Source organism: Salvelinus sp. IW2-2015, linkage group LG3, assembly GCF_002910315.2.
Source record: "Salvelinus sp. IW2-2015 linkage group LG3, ASM291031v2, whole genome shotgun sequence".
NCBI classification, from domain to species: Eukaryota; Metazoa; Chordata; class Actinopteri; order Salmoniformes; family Salmonidae; genus Salvelinus; species Salvelinus sp. IW2-2015.
In genome coordinates this window covers 12,852,147-12,869,465 of record NC_036840.1, presented here as the reverse complement: position 1 = coordinate 12,869,465, position 17,319 = coordinate 12,852,147, and the positions used below count along the sequence as shown (strand labels likewise).

The 17,319-nt window shown below is 41.8% G+C and overlaps 2 protein-coding genes across 3 annotated transcripts; one reads left to right on the top strand and one right to left on the bottom strand.

The window, feature by feature from the left end:
* Positions 1-1,297: 1,297 nt before the first annotated feature.
* Positions 1,298-9,584, top strand: LOC111950936 (calumenin-A). 2 transcript variants are annotated; one of them, XM_023968896.2, is made up of 7 exons: positions 1,298-1,407; positions 2,216-2,437; positions 7,598-7,791; positions 7,992-8,158; positions 8,283-8,343; positions 9,118-9,317; positions 9,454-9,584. In XM_023968896.2, exons 2-7 carry the CDS (start codon positions 2,217-2,219, stop codon positions 9,556-9,558), a joined length of 948 nt encoding a protein of 315 aa, XP_023824664.1. In that variant the 5' UTR covers positions 1,298-1,407; position 2,216; the 3' UTR covers positions 9,559-9,584. The 2 variants fall into 2 exon arrangements, with proteins under 2 accessions (XP_023824664.1, XP_023824669.1); XM_023968901.2 differs by having other exon boundaries at positions 1,306-1,407; positions 7,598-7,779.
* Positions 9,585-10,881: 1,297 nt separating this feature from the next.
* LOC111950931 (putative violet-sensitive opsin) lies at positions 10,882-12,762 on the bottom strand. The gene is given in 6 exon segments (XM_070434629.1): positions 10,882-11,113; positions 11,279-11,366; positions 11,368-11,516; positions 11,633-11,798; positions 12,128-12,296; positions 12,423-12,762. Coding segments are annotated over 6 exon segments (1,002 nt in total). The 3' UTR covers positions 10,882-11,023.
* Between the last annotated feature and the right edge of the window lie 4,557 nt (positions 12,763-17,319).

Here is a 17,319-nt window from a genome sequence, read left to right as displayed (position 1 = left end):
ATCATGTGATTTGACTCATTTTATCTGTGGCCAATGACCTTGAGCCTGCTTGGATGGGCACTTCTAATGTAACTCTATGGTAGCACCCAAGGGGCTTGAATATTCGAGCTCTCCCCGTAGACTTTGCGGTGTTGTAGTGTACCCATGAGTGACATAACACTGAGGCAATCATAGCGCAACTAGAGAACATTACCAACCCCTATGCACTGTATTTTCCACTTGCTGCCCCACCACCACAGAAAGCACAGAGCTAGGCTGAAAAAACAACTGCATTTTGGAGCTACCTTGCTCAAGGAAGCAAAAAGAGACCATGTTTGTATGTGGCTTTATTAACTCAAAGATTTTTTTGTGGACTGTTTGCCAAATGATATGTGATGCGTATTAACGCCAAAATAACATCCAAAACAGTCATAAAAACTCAATATTATGAAGGTGTTTCTAATGTTTGGTATACTCAGTGTACATACCATTCACATACATATATACTTATATTCCGGACTTTTTTTTTTCTTTTTTGCTGTGTTTTTAAATACTGTATTCTCGACAGCTTATTCTATTATTTCTACTACTGGACGTTGCATGTTTGTTACACTGTTTATACACACCGCAAATGTGTTAATATGCTGATTCTTGACATAGCTCACTCTAATATATCTACTGCTGTACATACTTTATCATTCTTAGCAATTCATGGTAGGACGACATCTAATCTCACAAAGGTTCAAACTGAAATGTTAAACAAAATGTATTATGCTGTTAATTAATTAACCCTCTACCATACCCATCTCCCCATAAACGTAGTACTTAATCAACAGCATACATGTTGGTCTTGTACAAGATACTGAATGAAGCCAGCAAGTTAAAGTTGTCAGGTCCATTCAAGACAGATGACTGAGAGACTGAAATACAGTTTGGCGAGAAGAACATTTTAACTTTATATGTATTTCTATTTTATCCAATGTTCAACAGCAACTGAAACACATGTCCTTGTAAACTTCAGTGGATGATGACAGTTCTAGAAAGAATTACTCAAATTTGGGGACGTGGCAATAGCCAAGTAGCCAATCAGGTGCCCAGGATGAGGTTTCGTGCAAAGGGACAGCAGCGAAGATTTTACCCAACGTAAATACATTCTCTAAAACACGATTGGTTCAAACACTACAAACTTTCGTGTAATCCAATTAAACGTGAATGCGATGAATAAACGTTTTATTATGGAACATGAGATCATCGGCCAAATGTGCCTTTTTGCTGAAGTGGACCAATCAAAGCTCGTGGAGGCTCATATCTATAATCTCATTGGATCTCCTTTAAGAAGGAAAAGGGCCGATGCTGGGGTGTGTTTATTAAGCTGTTGGCTTGTGAAACAGACATAGTGTACATATTGTGTCTGGAATCATCAGCCAGGTATGTAATACAATGATATTACTTCACTTACAAGCGAATATTGATGCGTTGATAGTGTTACTTTGTATGATCAGCTAACCCTAAATGGTAGGATTTGCAATTCAGGCGCATTCCAGTAGTCTGACGAGAGCTAGCGGCTAGCAGCCGATCTTATGATGAAGAGACTGAATTCATAATATCTTACATTACTGTCAACAACTGATTTCTGGTTTGTTGTTCCACATTTGGTAATGTAGCGAAAGGGAAAATGTTACATAAACAGTGTAGTCCGTGTGTGAATGGTGTATATGTTTACACAGTGTTACAATCTGTGCCTTCATTTGTGTTCAGACAGCCAAAAGCGACATTCTTTCCACTTTACCGTTATAGTGAGCAATTTTGTTATTGCGTTCCCCTGATCTATATTCAATTACTGTAAACTATTTAAAAACGTCAATGTTACAAATACCACATCATGAATGCACTGCCATGCAGACATGTTTTTGGCTTTCCTGCCTGACTCATCTGTCGTGTCTACAGGACTATCTATTTTCTTCCGTTTTAAATGTCCTATCACAAGTCTATGCTGACATGCTGCCAGCCAGTTTAATAAACAACCAACAGTTGATCATGTGAAACAAGTCCTGTAACGCCTTAATGTCAAAGAGCCTGCCAAAGAAGCAAAGCTAGAAATGTTTAGATTCTGTAAGACTTGGAACAGCCCTAATGAGCAGCAAATGCAGATGCTGCCTGTGCCTGCTATTCACAGGCTTTGATGTTAACACTCCGGAAGAGGTGTCTTTAATATCTCTCTTGCTCTCTCTCATAGGATGGAGATCAGGCCATTGCTCATGTGCTTTGCCCTCTGCGTGGTCTATGCCACCAGTAAACCCACAGAGAAAAAGGAACGCATTCACCACGATGCACCTCTCAGCAGCCGCGAGCACGACGATGCTCAGGGCTTTGACTACGACCACGAGGCCTTCCTAGGACAAAAGGAGGCCAAGTCTTTTGACGACCTCAGCCCAGAGGAGAGCAAGCGCAGGCTAGGGTGAGTAGGCTCAAGTCTCTGCCTGGTTGCGTCTCAATAGTCCAATGTGGCCACCTTTCCTCGGGTCGGCTGTGTATCAATAGTATCAAGTTGAGGGTAGGGCTGTGATGGTAATTGAATAACTGTGTAACTGATGATTACGGATGAAGAGCGTCATGAAAATAAAACTGTTTAAATAGGCCTACATTCATTTTAGGATTTAAAAAATATATATTTTCATGTAGATAAACTGTACCTAATAGCGGGAGTGTTTGCAAATGTTTTGTTAACATAGTTTGTCTATTAAACTTTCTACATCTCCTCTTTACAACTTACCTTTGCTTGAGCAGCTAATTGCTTGATGAGCGAGATGTAAAGTGCTGTAGGCTAGGGCACTTCAGTTAAAACATTGTTTGATGTCTGGACTTTTTTTTATACAATGCACATTTTCATTGCTTGCTAGTAAATAAATCAATCGGTCTTCTTTAAAAAAAAGTTTGGATGTTTCTGACTTCATTAATTATTCAACAGCAGTCGACAAGGTTGTTCTGGCTCTGAGGCCTATAATGCTCTGTTGTGTCAAATGGACAATTTGCCAAGCCTCTCCAACCAGGCATGGTATAATTTGATACAGAATCTTTTCTTAAATTATAGACTAATCAACGCTAATCAGGCCCGGTTCTGGCCTATATGCTGCCCTGAACTAGACCCCAAAAATTGCTGTCCTCCTATCCCCGCAAAGTATAGTAGTAGCCTAGGCCCGCAATGCACTTTTAGGAATTCCCATGTGGTAAGCTACTGTTTGTAAAACAGGTAATTTACCATTAATTCCTGTAATCTGGTTACATACATTTCTGTAAATGCATGTATTAATTACGGTAATTTACTGTTCTCATTCTCTGAGTGGAAACGTTGTGTGCACAGTTCAAAACCTGCTACACTTGTGACAAACATGTTTCGATTTATTTCATACCATAATTTACGCGCGCCATATGAGCATGTGTCTGGTTTCTCTGACCTGTTAATGTTGACGGAGCGCATGCTCCTGAACACGCATAGAAGTACCTGGCCTGCTTATCGCAAATGTCAAAAGTAGGAAAGTGCCCTGCTGGGATTCTAAGTCATATTTTCTTCACCTCACACTGAACGTCAACAAAGTCCATTATAATAGTTCCTCACAGTATTTGAAAAATCTTTCCAACCCCTAGATAATCAATATCGCTGATAAATAGGCTATGGACATGTTGCGTGTATTTGTTTCTATTTTAATGACGGTCAATTTCATATTCATACTATGGCATAGCTGTCCCCTTCATACTGTTAATTATCTTGCATCCAATTCTCAGAGAAGGCCTAACATAGGCCAAGGTTTTTTAAATTATGTTTTAGTGAAATAATAAATATTTGCTCTTGTGTCTGACCGTACACTGGTGGTTTTGATTGATGGGTGCTTTTACGGAGGTGTGCGTGTGTCAGTTCGCTGATTCTCTCTATAGGCCTAAATGTCCATTCAGAAGTTTTCCAAAAGTACCCTGTCTGAACTAGGGCTGTGACGGTCACGAAATTTCGTTAGCCAGTGATTGTCAAGCAAATAACTGTCGGTCTCACAGTAGATAACATAAACACATTTAACATCTCCTGGATTCCACACAATGCCTACAAGCCATTGATGCAGACCTTTGGAACATCTATATTTTAAAAAGACTAATAAATCCATGTAAAATGGCCTACACCTTCACAATAAATACTTTTATTTATTTTAGACAGGTCTAAAGAAACATGATATGAAGAAAATGTAGTCTATTTTAGAAGAACAGACTAGCATACTCTGAGTTGTCCTGTTCTGGCTATGCCAAATGGCTGTGGGCCACACTAGTTAATTTAGCAGACAAGATTTGCTTAGAATTCCGTGGCATTCTTTTACAGTATGAAGAATACATTTTGAACAAAGCTGAATAAAATACACTGCTCAAAAAAATAAAGGGAACACTTAAACAACACAATGTAACTCCAAGTCAATCACACTTCTGTGAAATCAAACTGTCCACTTAGGAAGCAACACTGATTGACAATAAATTTCACATGCTGTTGTGCAAAAATGAAAAGCACAAAAGGTGGAAATTATAGGCAATTAGCAAGACACCCCCAATAAAGGAGTGGTTCTGCAGGTGGTGACCACAGCCACTCTTCAGTTCCTATGCTTCCTGGCTGATGTGTTGGTCACTTTTTGAATGCTGGCGGTGCTTTCACTCTAGTGGTAGCATGAGACGGAGTCTACAACCCACACAGTGGCTCAGGTAGTGCAGCTCATCCAGGATGGCACATCAATGCGAGCTGGTGGCAAGAAGGTTGCTGTGTCTGTCAGCGTAGTGTCCAGAGCATGGAGGCGCTACCAGGAGACAGCCAGTACATCAGGAGACGTGGAAGAGGCCGTAGGAGGGCAACAACCCAGGGAGCAGGACCGCTACCTCCGCCTTTGTGCAAGGAGGAGCAGGTGGAGCACTTGCCAGAGCCCGCAAAATGACCCCAGCAGGCCACAAATGTGCATGTGTCTGCTCAAACGGTCAGAAACAGACTCCATGAGGGTGGTATGAGGGCCCGACGTCCACAGGGGGGGTTGTGCTTACAGCCCAACACCGTGCAGTACGTTTGGCATTTGCCAGAGAACACCAAGATTGGCAAATTGCCACTGGCGCCCTGTGCTCTTCACAGAATGAAAGCAGGTTCACACTGAGCACATGAGCACAATGTGACAGACGTGACAGAGTCTGGAGACGCCGTGGAGAACGTTCTGCTGCCTGCAACATCCTCCAGCATGACCGGTTGGCGGTGGGTCAGTCATTGGTGTGGGGTGGCATTTCTTTGGGGGCCGCACAGCCCTCCATGTGCTCGCCAGAGGTAGCCTGACGCCATTAGTACCGAGATGAGATCCCAGACCCCTGTGAGACCATATGCTGTGGCGGTTGGCCCTGGTTCCTCCTAATGCAAGACCTCATGTGGCTGGAGTGTGTGCAGCAGTTCTGCAAGAGGAAGGCATTGATGCTATGGACTGGCCCGCCCGTTCCCCAGACCTGAATCCAATGAGTACATCTGGGACATGTCTCGCTCCATCCACAACGCCACGTTCCACCACAGACTGTCCAGGAGTTGGCGGATACTTTAGTCCAGGTCTGTGGAGGGAGATCCCTCAGGAGACCATCCGCCACCTCATCAGGAGCATGCCCAGGCGTTGTAGGGAGGTCATACAGGCACGTGGAGGCCACACACACTACTGAGCCTCATTTTGACTTGTTTTAAGGACATTACATCAGCCTGTAGTGTGGTTTCCACTTTAATTTGAGTTGACTCCAAATCCAGACCTCCATGGGTTGATAAATTTGATTTCATTGGGTTTTGTTGTCCACCCGCTCTTGAGGATTGACCAAAGTTCTCAATGGGGATTAAGGTCTGGGGAGTTTCCTGGTCATGGACCCAAAAATCGTTGTTTGTTTCCCCGAGCCACTTAGTTATCACTTTTGCCTATTGGCAAGGTGCTCCATCATGCTAGAAAGGCATTGTTCGTCACAAACTGTTCCTGGATGGTTGGGGAGAAGTTGCTCTCAGGGGATGTTGGTACCATTCTTTATTCATGGTTGTGTTCTTAGGCAAATTGTGAGTGAACCCACTCCCTTGGCTGAGAAGCAACCCCACACATGAATGGTCTCAGGATGCTTTACTGTTGGCATGACACAGGACTGATGGTAGTGCTCACCTTGTCTTCTCCGGTCTCCCTTTTTTTTCCGGATGCCCCAAAACAATCGGAAAGGGGATTCATCAGAGAAAAATGACTTTACCCCAGTCCCAGCAGTCCAATCCCTGTACCTTTTGCAGAATATCAGTCTGTCCTGATTTTTTCCTGGAGAGAAGTGGCCTTCTGCTGCCCCTTGACACCAGGCCACTCCAAAAGTCTCGCCCAAAAGTCTTCGCCAGATGCACTCACACCTGCCTGCTGCCATTCCTGAGCAAGCTCTGTACTGGTGGTGCCCCGATCCCGCAGCTGAATCAACTTTAGGAAGACGGTCCTGGTGCTTGCTGGACTTCTTGGGTGCCCTGAAGCCTTCTTCACAACAATTGAACCGCTCTCCTGAAGTTCTTGATGATCCGATAAATGGTTGATTTAGGTGCAATCTTTACTGGCAGCAATATCCTTGCCTGTGAAGCCTTTTTTGTGCAAAGCAATGATGACGGCACGTGTTCCTGCAGGTAACCATGGTTGACAGAGGAAGAACAATGATTCCAAGCACACTCTCCTTTTGAAGCTTCCAGTCTGTTTATTCGAATCAATCAGCATGACAAAGTGATCTCCAGCCTTGTCCTCGTCAACACTCACACCTGTGTTAACGAAGAGAATCACTGACATGATGTCAGCTGGTCCTTTTGTGCAGGGCTGAAATGCAGTGGACATGTTTTTTTGGTATTCAGTTCACTTGCATGGCAAAGAAGGGACTTTGCAATTACTTGCAATTCTTCTGATCACTCTTATAACATTCTGGAGTATATGCAAATTGCCATCATACAAACTGAGGAGCAGAGTTTGTGACACAATATACCATTTTAATTCTCAACTTTGGCCACGACTGTTTATACCCACCCCAATTTGGGTGGAGTCTCCTTCTCTCTAAACATTACATCTTTATTTCTAGGCAGGAACTTAAAAGTGATACGGGCAATAAACTGTTCCTTCTCCCCTAATAGGACCTGACCTCGACTCCCTTCCTCACTAATCCACAGCTCTCCACCCTTATCAGTGCCTGCCAAATATGATCGTCTTCCCTGCACTCACTACATTCCAAGCTTAATTGCTTCCACCATATACATTCCTCCTACAGATAAACCACTAACTTCTGGTGTAAAACCCTAGACATATGGCACCCTCATGTCTCTAGTTATAACTGAATGATTAACAATATTTAAAGTTTTGAAATTCTGAACCCATCACCAGTAAATGGAGAGGAGGGTAGAATTCCCCCTTTCCCATCATCAGATTCAAAGAACAGGGCTATCACTTTCACGTAGACTGTACTAGATCTTGGTGTTGACTGTTATACATTGGATTGTAGTAAATATAGTTTGACCTCTTTTGAACTACATTTTTAGTTAACAGTCTCCTCTCTGTTCTCGCTCTTCCCCTTTCTGATACAGTGTGATTGTAGAGAAGATTGATGGGGACAGTGATGGTTTTGTCACTGAGGTGGAGCTGAGAGCTTGGATTAAGAAGTCTCAGAAGAAGTACATCTATGAGAACGTGGACCGCCAATGGAAGGACTTTGATGTCAACAATGACGGCATGATCTCTTGGGAGGAATACAGGAATGTAACTTATGGTACCTATCTGGGTAAGAAGGGCATGACATGAGCATGCATAAGCCCGGGAAATGCAATATGTCCAAAACAAATGTGTTGGTTATGATTGATTCAATATTTGCAGGGCCTTTTATTAGTTTCACTGATTGGTTGATTTACCGTATCAATTCAGGTTGGGGTGTGTCACGTGTGATTAACTAGAGATCATAGCCACTTCCCTTTGACCCCACAGATGACCCGGAACCAGATGATGGTTACAACTACCAGCACATGATGGCTAGGGACGAGAGGCGTTTCAAAATGGCCGACCAGAACGGAGACCAGATCGCCAACAAAGAGGAGTTCACCGCCTTCCTACACCCAGAGGAATACGACCACATGAAGGACATAGTGGTGCTGGTATGTGTGTTTCATTCGCTGTGTTCATTAGATTAAAAGGTATTTGGAAAAAATGAAACACGGGACCAGTGTTCACCGGTCGGCTCTCTGACCATCCTCCTCTTTCTCCTTGTTTACCCCACAGGAAACCATGGAGGACATTGATAAGAATGGTGACGGTTTCATTGACCTGAATGAATACATAGGTAAGGACTGAAGTGGACATACTCTTGAGTATACAAAACATTATTAACACCTGCTCTTTCCATGACATAGACTGACCAGGTGAAGCTATGATCCCTTAAATCAAATGAAATCTAATTTATTTATCACATGCACTGAATACAACTGGTGTAGACTTTACAGTGAAATGCTTGCTTACGAACCTTTCCCAATGATGCAAAGAAAAAAAAGTAACACGAGGAATAAAATAAAATGCACAAGAATGGAGCTATATACAGGGAGTACTAGTACCAGATCAATGTGTACAAGGAACTTGAGGTAGATATGTACATGAAGGCAGGGTAAAGTGACTAGGTCTTATTGATGTCACTTGTTTAAATCAACTTCAATCAGTGTAGATGAAGCAGAGGAGACAGGTTAAAGAAGGATTTTTAAGCGTTGATAAAACTGAGATATGGATTGTGTATGTGTGCCATGTTGATGGTGACTGGGTAAGACAAAAGGTTTATATGCCTTTGAACGGGTTATGGTAGTAGGTGCCAAGCGCACCGGTTTGTTTCAAGAACTGCAACGCTGCTGGGTTTTCCACACAACAGTTTCCCGTGTGTATCAAGAGTGGTCCACCACCCAAAGGACATCCAGCCAACTTGACACAACTGTGGGAAGCACTGCAGAAGGTGTTCCTAATGTTTGGTATACTCAGTGTATAGTCACTTTATTCTGAGGTCCCCATTCAATAGATGTACTATATTGATGTTTCTACCCTCAGACACACTTTCACCCCCCTCATTTCCTAGGTGACATGTACAACCATGAAGATGAGATGGAGGAGCCAGACTGGGTTGCTACGGAGCGTGAGCAGTTCTCAGAGTTCCGAGACAAGAACAAAGACGGGAAGATGGATCGGGAGGAGACTTTGGACTGGATCCTTCCTTCAGATTACGACCATGCAGAGGCCGAGGCCAAACACCTCGTCTACGAGTCTGACTTGAACAAGGTGAGACAATCGCTCTCTCTCTTGTGTCTATTGGTTTTCATTCTCTCTTTCTCCCCCTTTCCCTTTCTTTCACTCACAATGGCTGTGTCTGTTTAAGCATTCTATTGACTAAATATCCTTTTTGTTTTGATTTCAGGATGGAAAGCTCAGCAAGGAAGAAATCCTGAACAAGTACGACCTGTTTGTAGGAAGTCAAGCAACTGACTTTGGTGAGGCGCTAGTACGGCATGATGAGTTTTAGGTTATTTGGTCCTAGCTAGATAAAAACAGTTTTAAACATGATTTGATAAATTATCAAATGTATTTTGTACGAAACCTATTCATACACTACATTGTCTCCAATTAGTTTGTGGTTGATAGCACCCAATAGTTGGGTGGGTGTTTTATTTACTGACTACCCATCCCAACACTTCATTTTATTGTTCTGTTACATACATAGGTAGTTTAGTTTGGTCATTATTTTTGCCTTGGTTTAAAATATGATGCTATACTCACAAGCACTGAATATTCCATTTGGAGTTGTAATAATTTATAATTCTTCCACCAAACCCTTCATATGTGGGAATTATTTGGTGTTTTTTTACAGTCATGTTTTGAATGACACTGATTGTAATGATAGCCCATAATTTCTTAGTATAGTTAGTAGATGAGAGATGCTACCCAACGTTAGCCTCATACGTATCCTTTTACACAGTGTGTGCCTTCTCTGAGTAGTCTTTTGGGAGCTCAACCAATGAAACCGACACTAAATATCAGAGGGTCATGGGAACGTGAGTCCACTACAGTGAAATCATCCCTCACCCTGCTCTGTTTCTCCATAAACACTCACTTTGACCCCCTCTTCTTCATATGTACTGTATTTGTCTATCATGACTAGGGTTGTTATTACAATGTTGCCAAGTTCATCACTGCTTCTGTAGCCTTTTCTCCTGTCAATCACTGCCTCTCAATAGTCTACAGTGGCTTCCTCTCCTTGCCTCCATCTGCACTGCTCGAGAAACAAATGATAGGTGAAAGAAATATGTTGGATGACCAATGTGAAACAAGAAAAGTAAACCATTTTAGACTATTGAGAACCAGCACACATGTGAGAATGCATCTGTTGTTCTATTGGTTAGAAATAAAAGCGGTTGTACTTCCTTCCTATGGGGCATGCTGAACTGAAAGGTTGGTGCATTGCAGCGTTGTTACTGAATTCCGCTTGCTCTAAATTAAGATTATATTGAAGTATTTACATACTTGGCAAGTGTTTATTTTCTGAGTTTATACATAGAATGTATGGATATTCATGTTTTGGATTAAATGCTGTACTTTGGATTCCACAGCCCATTTCTCAATAAAAAAACAAATTGAGTTAACTTATTTGTTCAAGTTTGAGCCTCAGTGCACTTCTTTTGTATGTCTGGTTGTTTGTGTTAAGGATTTCATTAAGATATCCAGGAAATGGAGAGCGTGGTTGAAATAAAACACTGTCCACCACTGTTTTGAAAAGTGCATCGTAATACAATATAAATCTTTATTTACCTTATATCTTAAAATAATTCAACATGAGTGTTTCATTAAGGAGTAGATTCAATAAACCCCATTTCCCCTGAACTCACAATTTCAATCAAGTGTTAGGGAACCTTAGATGGTTTATTGAATCCACCCCAAGACTGTTGGCTGTTGGGGATGGGCATCTGATGGACTGAGACTAGAGTCACAGATTAGGCTGTGGAGACCTCAGTCTTGGAGGCTGAAACTGAAGTCTCCTCAATCTGCTTTCCAAACACAGTCTCCATGATGCAGGCATTGAACTGAGGGAGACGTAGATTTATATGACAGAGAATGAACATGATATGGTTGTGTGTCTTGTTCAGACTCACGTTTTAATTCATGTGCTTCATTTCTGACTATGTCAATGAGTGTATGTGTGCCACTATGTCAGTCGATTTCTATGTATTTGGGGCTTATAGAATCACCTGTTTGTTCATGAAGGCGTAAATGAGAGGGTTGTATACACAGGAGCTTTTAGAGAAGAAAGCAGGGATGGTGACCAGGCGGTAGTCTGTTCTCGCTTGTTGTATAGGCGAAGTACAAGCCTGCCAAGGCGTAGGGGCCGTAACACAGAATGAAGGAGCACACCATCACAATCACCATCCTGGATACTTCCTTTTCTGCCTTCTGGGTGGAAGCTGACTCAGCCTGTGCAGCTGCCACCTACACACACACACACACACACACACACACAGGACAAGCTGGTCACATCTGGGTTCCAAAAATATACTATACTGTACTTTGTTTTGTTTTTTTAACCCAGAAAGCATTGTACTCACAGCCCGTAGTGCTCCCAGTAGCTGGGAGTAGGAGAAAAAGATGATGGACATGGGCATGAGGAAACAGGTAACAATAAGGAATTTGGTGTAGCTGGCACAGTGGTACTCCTCGTTGTTTGTATACCAGTCAGGTCCACAGGAGCAGCCCAGACCCTCAGGGATATACCTGTAAAACAAACCCAAGTTACTGTAACTCAGGCCCCACACATTGTCTCTCTGCAGGGTTTCCTCCATGCCTATATAAATCAGTGACTTATCTAACTTGAAAAGCAGCGAGCGACGCAAACATTGAAGCCAATTAGTGACATGAATTGCTGCTCAGAACCTTACATGTACGGCAAAACATATCATTTGAACTCATTTTAGGATATTTACCATTTTCCCCATCCCCTGTGTGTGCAATATGAACCAAATAGCCTAATAGTAGCCAAATACAAAGAGTATTTATTAATCCAGACAAGATCAAAGTGTTTGTGAGAGGCTGGGGATGAATACCTGCTCCAGCCGAAGAATGGTGGGGTTGCACATCTGATCCCCATGACCCAGGTGAAGGCAACAGCCGCCAGAGCCTGGTTGTTGTCAAATTTGAAGGTGCCGAAGGGTTTGCAGATGACCACGTATCTCTCAAAGGCAAGGACAGCCAGAGACCAAGCTGACACCAACCCTGAGTAAGAGAGAAGAAGCTATCAACAGGTTAGGAGATATCGAACACAATAACTAGTTTGCATGTAAAATAATCAGAAGAGTAAAATGAATCGCTAAAGTTGTTGATTTTTGTTATGATGTTAACCTGCTATTGAACCCATGCAAGCTTCCATTGCACACAAGGTGTAACCCAGGAAGTAGTATCCTCTCGCACTAGAAACGAACACTTGACTCACAGAGAACGTCACAAAGATGAAACCTGCTAACGAGACATTGACCAGGATGTAGTTCAGCGGTTGTCTCAGTTTCTTGTACTTCCCTGTCACCACGAGAATTATAAAGTTTAGGGGTGTTCCAGCAAAGAACACAAAGCCCATGAAAGCAGCCTGGAGGTAGAAAGCCCATATTGGGGCCAGGTGATACTGTGGCCCCTCAAATGGGCTGACCTTAGAGATGTTCTCGTACAGATGGAAGTTCTTTCCCATCTTGGCTCCTCTCTGACTCAGTACCCCTACCCGTCCGTCCCTTAGATGTGCACTGTGATGTTGAAAGGCTCCCTTTTATATGACCACAAACCACTTATAAACCTCTTTAAATTATGTCTGGAACAAGCTTCTCCTGCAGATCTTCGTGATCTTGTAGATGGAAGAATAAACTTTAGGATTAAGCTGCCACCATGACCCGTAAGAAGAGACCTTACTTTGTTGGGTGCAGTAATCCATCTTAAAGAGCCAGTGAGAAAGAATACAATTTAGAAGAAGAATTGAACTCATAGCAGAGACACGTTGTTTTTGTTGGTGCGGACAGTGTTAAGATAGAAAGCATTGCCATACTTTTGGAGTTTGTAATGTATATCACTGATTCAAGCTAAGCTGTGTAGGCTGTTCTTATGAGGTGGTAACTGCCTTATCCAATTCCCATTAATCTCTGAGGGACTAATCTTTGATAGACATTAACCTTCCAAGAACGTAACCTAAGGGGAGGGGGAAGGGGATGTAGTGTGAACAGGGGTAAAAAGAACAAGCTGACTGGGCAGTGGCAATCACATCAACAATGTTTGGGAACTCCACTTTAACAATTCATTATTGTTAAGTGCTAATCCATCAACCAATGAATTAATTCATTACAGATTCTAAGCAAACATAGAGAGCCTTGCTCTTGTTGTCTACCTTTCTACAGGGAAGCTCTAGCACACTGAGCACTGTGAAAGATACAAGTCACAATGTAAAAATAGAATGTCTCAAAACACCATGATTGTTTAGTGAAACCATGAAAAGTAGTGCACCTAAACTGAGATCTGGTGTTTAGAGGGTGTTTGAATGTTAACCCAATGTAAGTGTTGTAGTTCACAGAGTGTGTTTGAAACATAAATTAAGTACTCTGAAACACCTAAAGTGGTTATTCAACCTGAATATTGGTGTTTTTAAGAGAGTGTTGCAAACACTGGGGTTATTGAAATTGACAACAAACAAAAAGGTATACTTAATAAAAAATGAATGCAAGTCATGCGGAGCCTGTGGTCTAGCGGTAACACACTAAAACACCCCTCTCCCCACCGAAGACTGTCGTAAATTCCCCCGCTCCAACACCTATCTGTATCCCCTCTGTCATTTCAATAAAGTGTGAAAATACCCCCAAAATATATATATTCTAATTATGCAAGTTTAAATGATTTGTTAATTTAATTTTACCAAAAAATGTAAGATTAAATACAACTTAATGTGTTGCTCAAAATGTAAGTATCTTTCATGAGGATAACCAAAGTGAGACAACATTTAGTGATTGAACTCGTTGGAAGTGGTTTTAATCAACTTGTATTTTCTATCTTCCTGCTTGACTCTGATTGTGGGTAATTCAACATTTTTAGACTTCATAATTATTTCACACAATGTTGTATACATGTTTGAAGAAAGAAAAGTACATTTTTATATTAGTATTAAGCTTGTTGTGCCATGAGGTGTAATGGATCCTGATGAACGGATATCAAAACAGTCAGACAAATTGACGTTCATTGAGCACAGCACCCATTCCCAAACTCATAATTGTTCATGGAAGAGGCAAGTGCAGAATTCTCAATTCATGTAGTTCAACCTCCAGTTACTGATGGTGATTTGAACACTGTGCATGACAATGCCTGCCAAAATGGCAAATGATTAAATGCATGAAACAATGTTAACCATTAAAATTCTCCAGATGAAGTGCTCTAATTCTGCACTAGACAGGATTGAAACACCATAATAGTTTTTAGAAGCTTTAGAGAGAGGAAATTACACCAAAAGAGAAGGTATCTAATTCTGCACTGAACAGGACTCAAAACACAACAATTATGCTTTCAACTTTTTTCGGTAGGGCTCTCAGTCCCTCGCAAGGTGTTGCACTACTCTTGATTAAGTGATGTTACAATACACCATGTTATGTTTCAAAACATCTTAGGATGATATGTTTCAATAATCCAGCAAAGTTAAAGTTTTCAATCAAATCAAATGTATTTATAAAGCCCTTTTTACATCAGCCGATGTCACAGTGCTGTCCAGAAACCCAGCCTAAAACCCCAAACAGCAAGCAATGCAGATGTTTTGTCTCCTTCAAGTTGGTGGCAGCTCAGTTGCCACTATTTTGGGTATTACAAAGCACTTATTTTTAACAGTGCACATTCAGGTTTAAATTATTAACCTACTGGTATCAAGATGTAGCTTGAATGGAACAAAAAATGTGTGCCATATAATGAACGGCAGGTAGGTTAGATAGGTGGGCCAGCAACTTGAGGGTTGCCAGTTTGAATCCCCAATTCTTTACCAAAACCTCTGGCCCTTGAGCAAGGCATTTGACCTTTAAACTGCTCCTTGGATTACACTATTTCAATGATGACCTTTGACGTGGGACAGAGATTACGGTTTAGAGTTATAGATAACCTTGATTGGGTGAAAACAGAAAGCTTACGACTATCCGGGCAGCAAGCCAATTAGAGCACAATCAGCCCCCAATATACCCCACCCCTTCGTCCATTCCTCCCTCCCTCTCGCCCTGGAAAGGGTGTCTACGTTTCTGAGAGTTGAAATCAGGTGAATTCTGATCAACATACCTCACTAACAAAGAATTATTCTCTGTGCAGGAAATGGATTTTCAGAATGTCTTGTCTATTTTTCCTCTTCACGATACTGTTGCATATATTGTCAATTCTCAGGGATGGCAGCTGCTGACATTGGATCTGCAAAGTGTCTCAGCTACTTTTTTCAGTTACTGTTTTTTTACCAATAACTCATGCAGACACACCAATAGGAAAATATACTCTCATGACACCACCCCACTATGTAAACATGGAAAAGTTTTCCCCATCTTATTGATTTTCTTAAAAACTGTATGCTATAGTAGTTGGAGTTATTTTTTAAACTCATACATGGTTATGGCTAACAGGTACAGCTAATGTTAGCTACATAAGATGCTTAGTTTTGTTTGTCAACGGCCCTTTCCCTGAGCTTCATCACATGTGAAACCTTTCTGCCATCCAGCCTGTTGCCTACCATGTATACTAGATCGCTTGACATTGGTGTCTTAAACTGCCACAATACAGGGATGAGCCTTAATCCGGAAACAAGATTTACCTGAGATGTACCTGGCCAATCCTTCCAATCTCTGCAAACTGCAGGGATGTAACATGGGATAAGGATCAAACTACAAGATTATCCCTTTAGCCACAGATTGTGGGGTCAAATTACTAATTTGAGGAAGGATCAGGGTTGGGTTTATTGGTAAATGTCCCTACTCCTCCTCACCGTGCCCCCCGTCCTCCTTTTTATACACCTGCACACAGTCAGCCTATCCTCTTTTCCTTGGAACCTCTCCAAGGAACCGTTTCCTCTTCCGTCCTTCTCCTCTGTCCTCCTCTGTCTGGCTCTCGTGTCTTTTCAGATCAGTGCTACTCTAGTTAAATTTAAGGCAGTAGGGTTTTGATCTAGTTTTTGCTTGAAAACCAGAGCTTCTCCCAATTTACCATCAGCAATAAAGGTATGCTTTTTTCATTTCCAGTATTTTTGTATGGGTGAGTAGGCTTGTTTAACAGTCTATATTTCAGCTTAGCATTTGGGTCGGTTGTTTAATTTGAGGTATATTGATCAGTTTAAGATTTTAGCTTTAAGGAGAAATGTCAGTCGACAATGCTTATTTGACTGAGATTGGATATTTGGTAAAGTGTATATAACTTTTAGCATTAAAAAGGATTTGATATAGTTTGACACTAATGACAACAAAACTGTGTTTGTACTGCACAGCAAACCGAAATGCATGCATTGTGATGACCCTTATTTTGAAGATTTTTTCCTCAAACTAGGTGAAGATGAAGGACCACTGCAGTCCTTCAAGATACATGGTGAAGAAAAGATGGAGAGCGAGTGAAAGAACGGGTGCAAGATAAATATCATCCCCAGACTCAGGGTTGTATCATAACCAAGCTGTATGGGTTAGACGTATGGGTATGATACGACCTGGGTTTGACGGTGGTCTGCTGCTGCCTTCAAACAGAGGATGCTAACACCAATGGCTCTCTATAACTGAGTATTTTGCATGTATTTTCTTCCCTTTTACTTTTCCTTTCCATTTTGCCAAGATAAGAATGTAATAGCAGCCTAAAAGGAATTGGAACAGCTGTAAAATTGCTTAAAATGACACTCTTGACTTTTGCATTTTGCGTTTTGTGTTTTGTGACAAAAGTATTCTCTAAATAGTGATCCACAAAATAAACTGAATAGAACGAACCTTGTACTTCGGTCCACTCTGCTCTTGTGAGATCATGGCCAATAGAAAAGCATCCATTTGAAAACCCTTAGATTAGCAGTTGTGGGGGTTGGTGACACCAGTGGGATCTACAGCCAGAAGAGGACTGGCCCCCCCTCGGAGTCTGGTTCCTCTCTAGGTTTCTTTATAGGTTCCTGCTTTCTAGGGAGTTTTTCCGAGCCACTGTGCTTCTTCCTCGGCATTGCTTGCTCTTTTGGGTTTTAGCCTGGATATCTGTAAAGCCCTTTTTTGACAACTGCTGATTTAAAAAG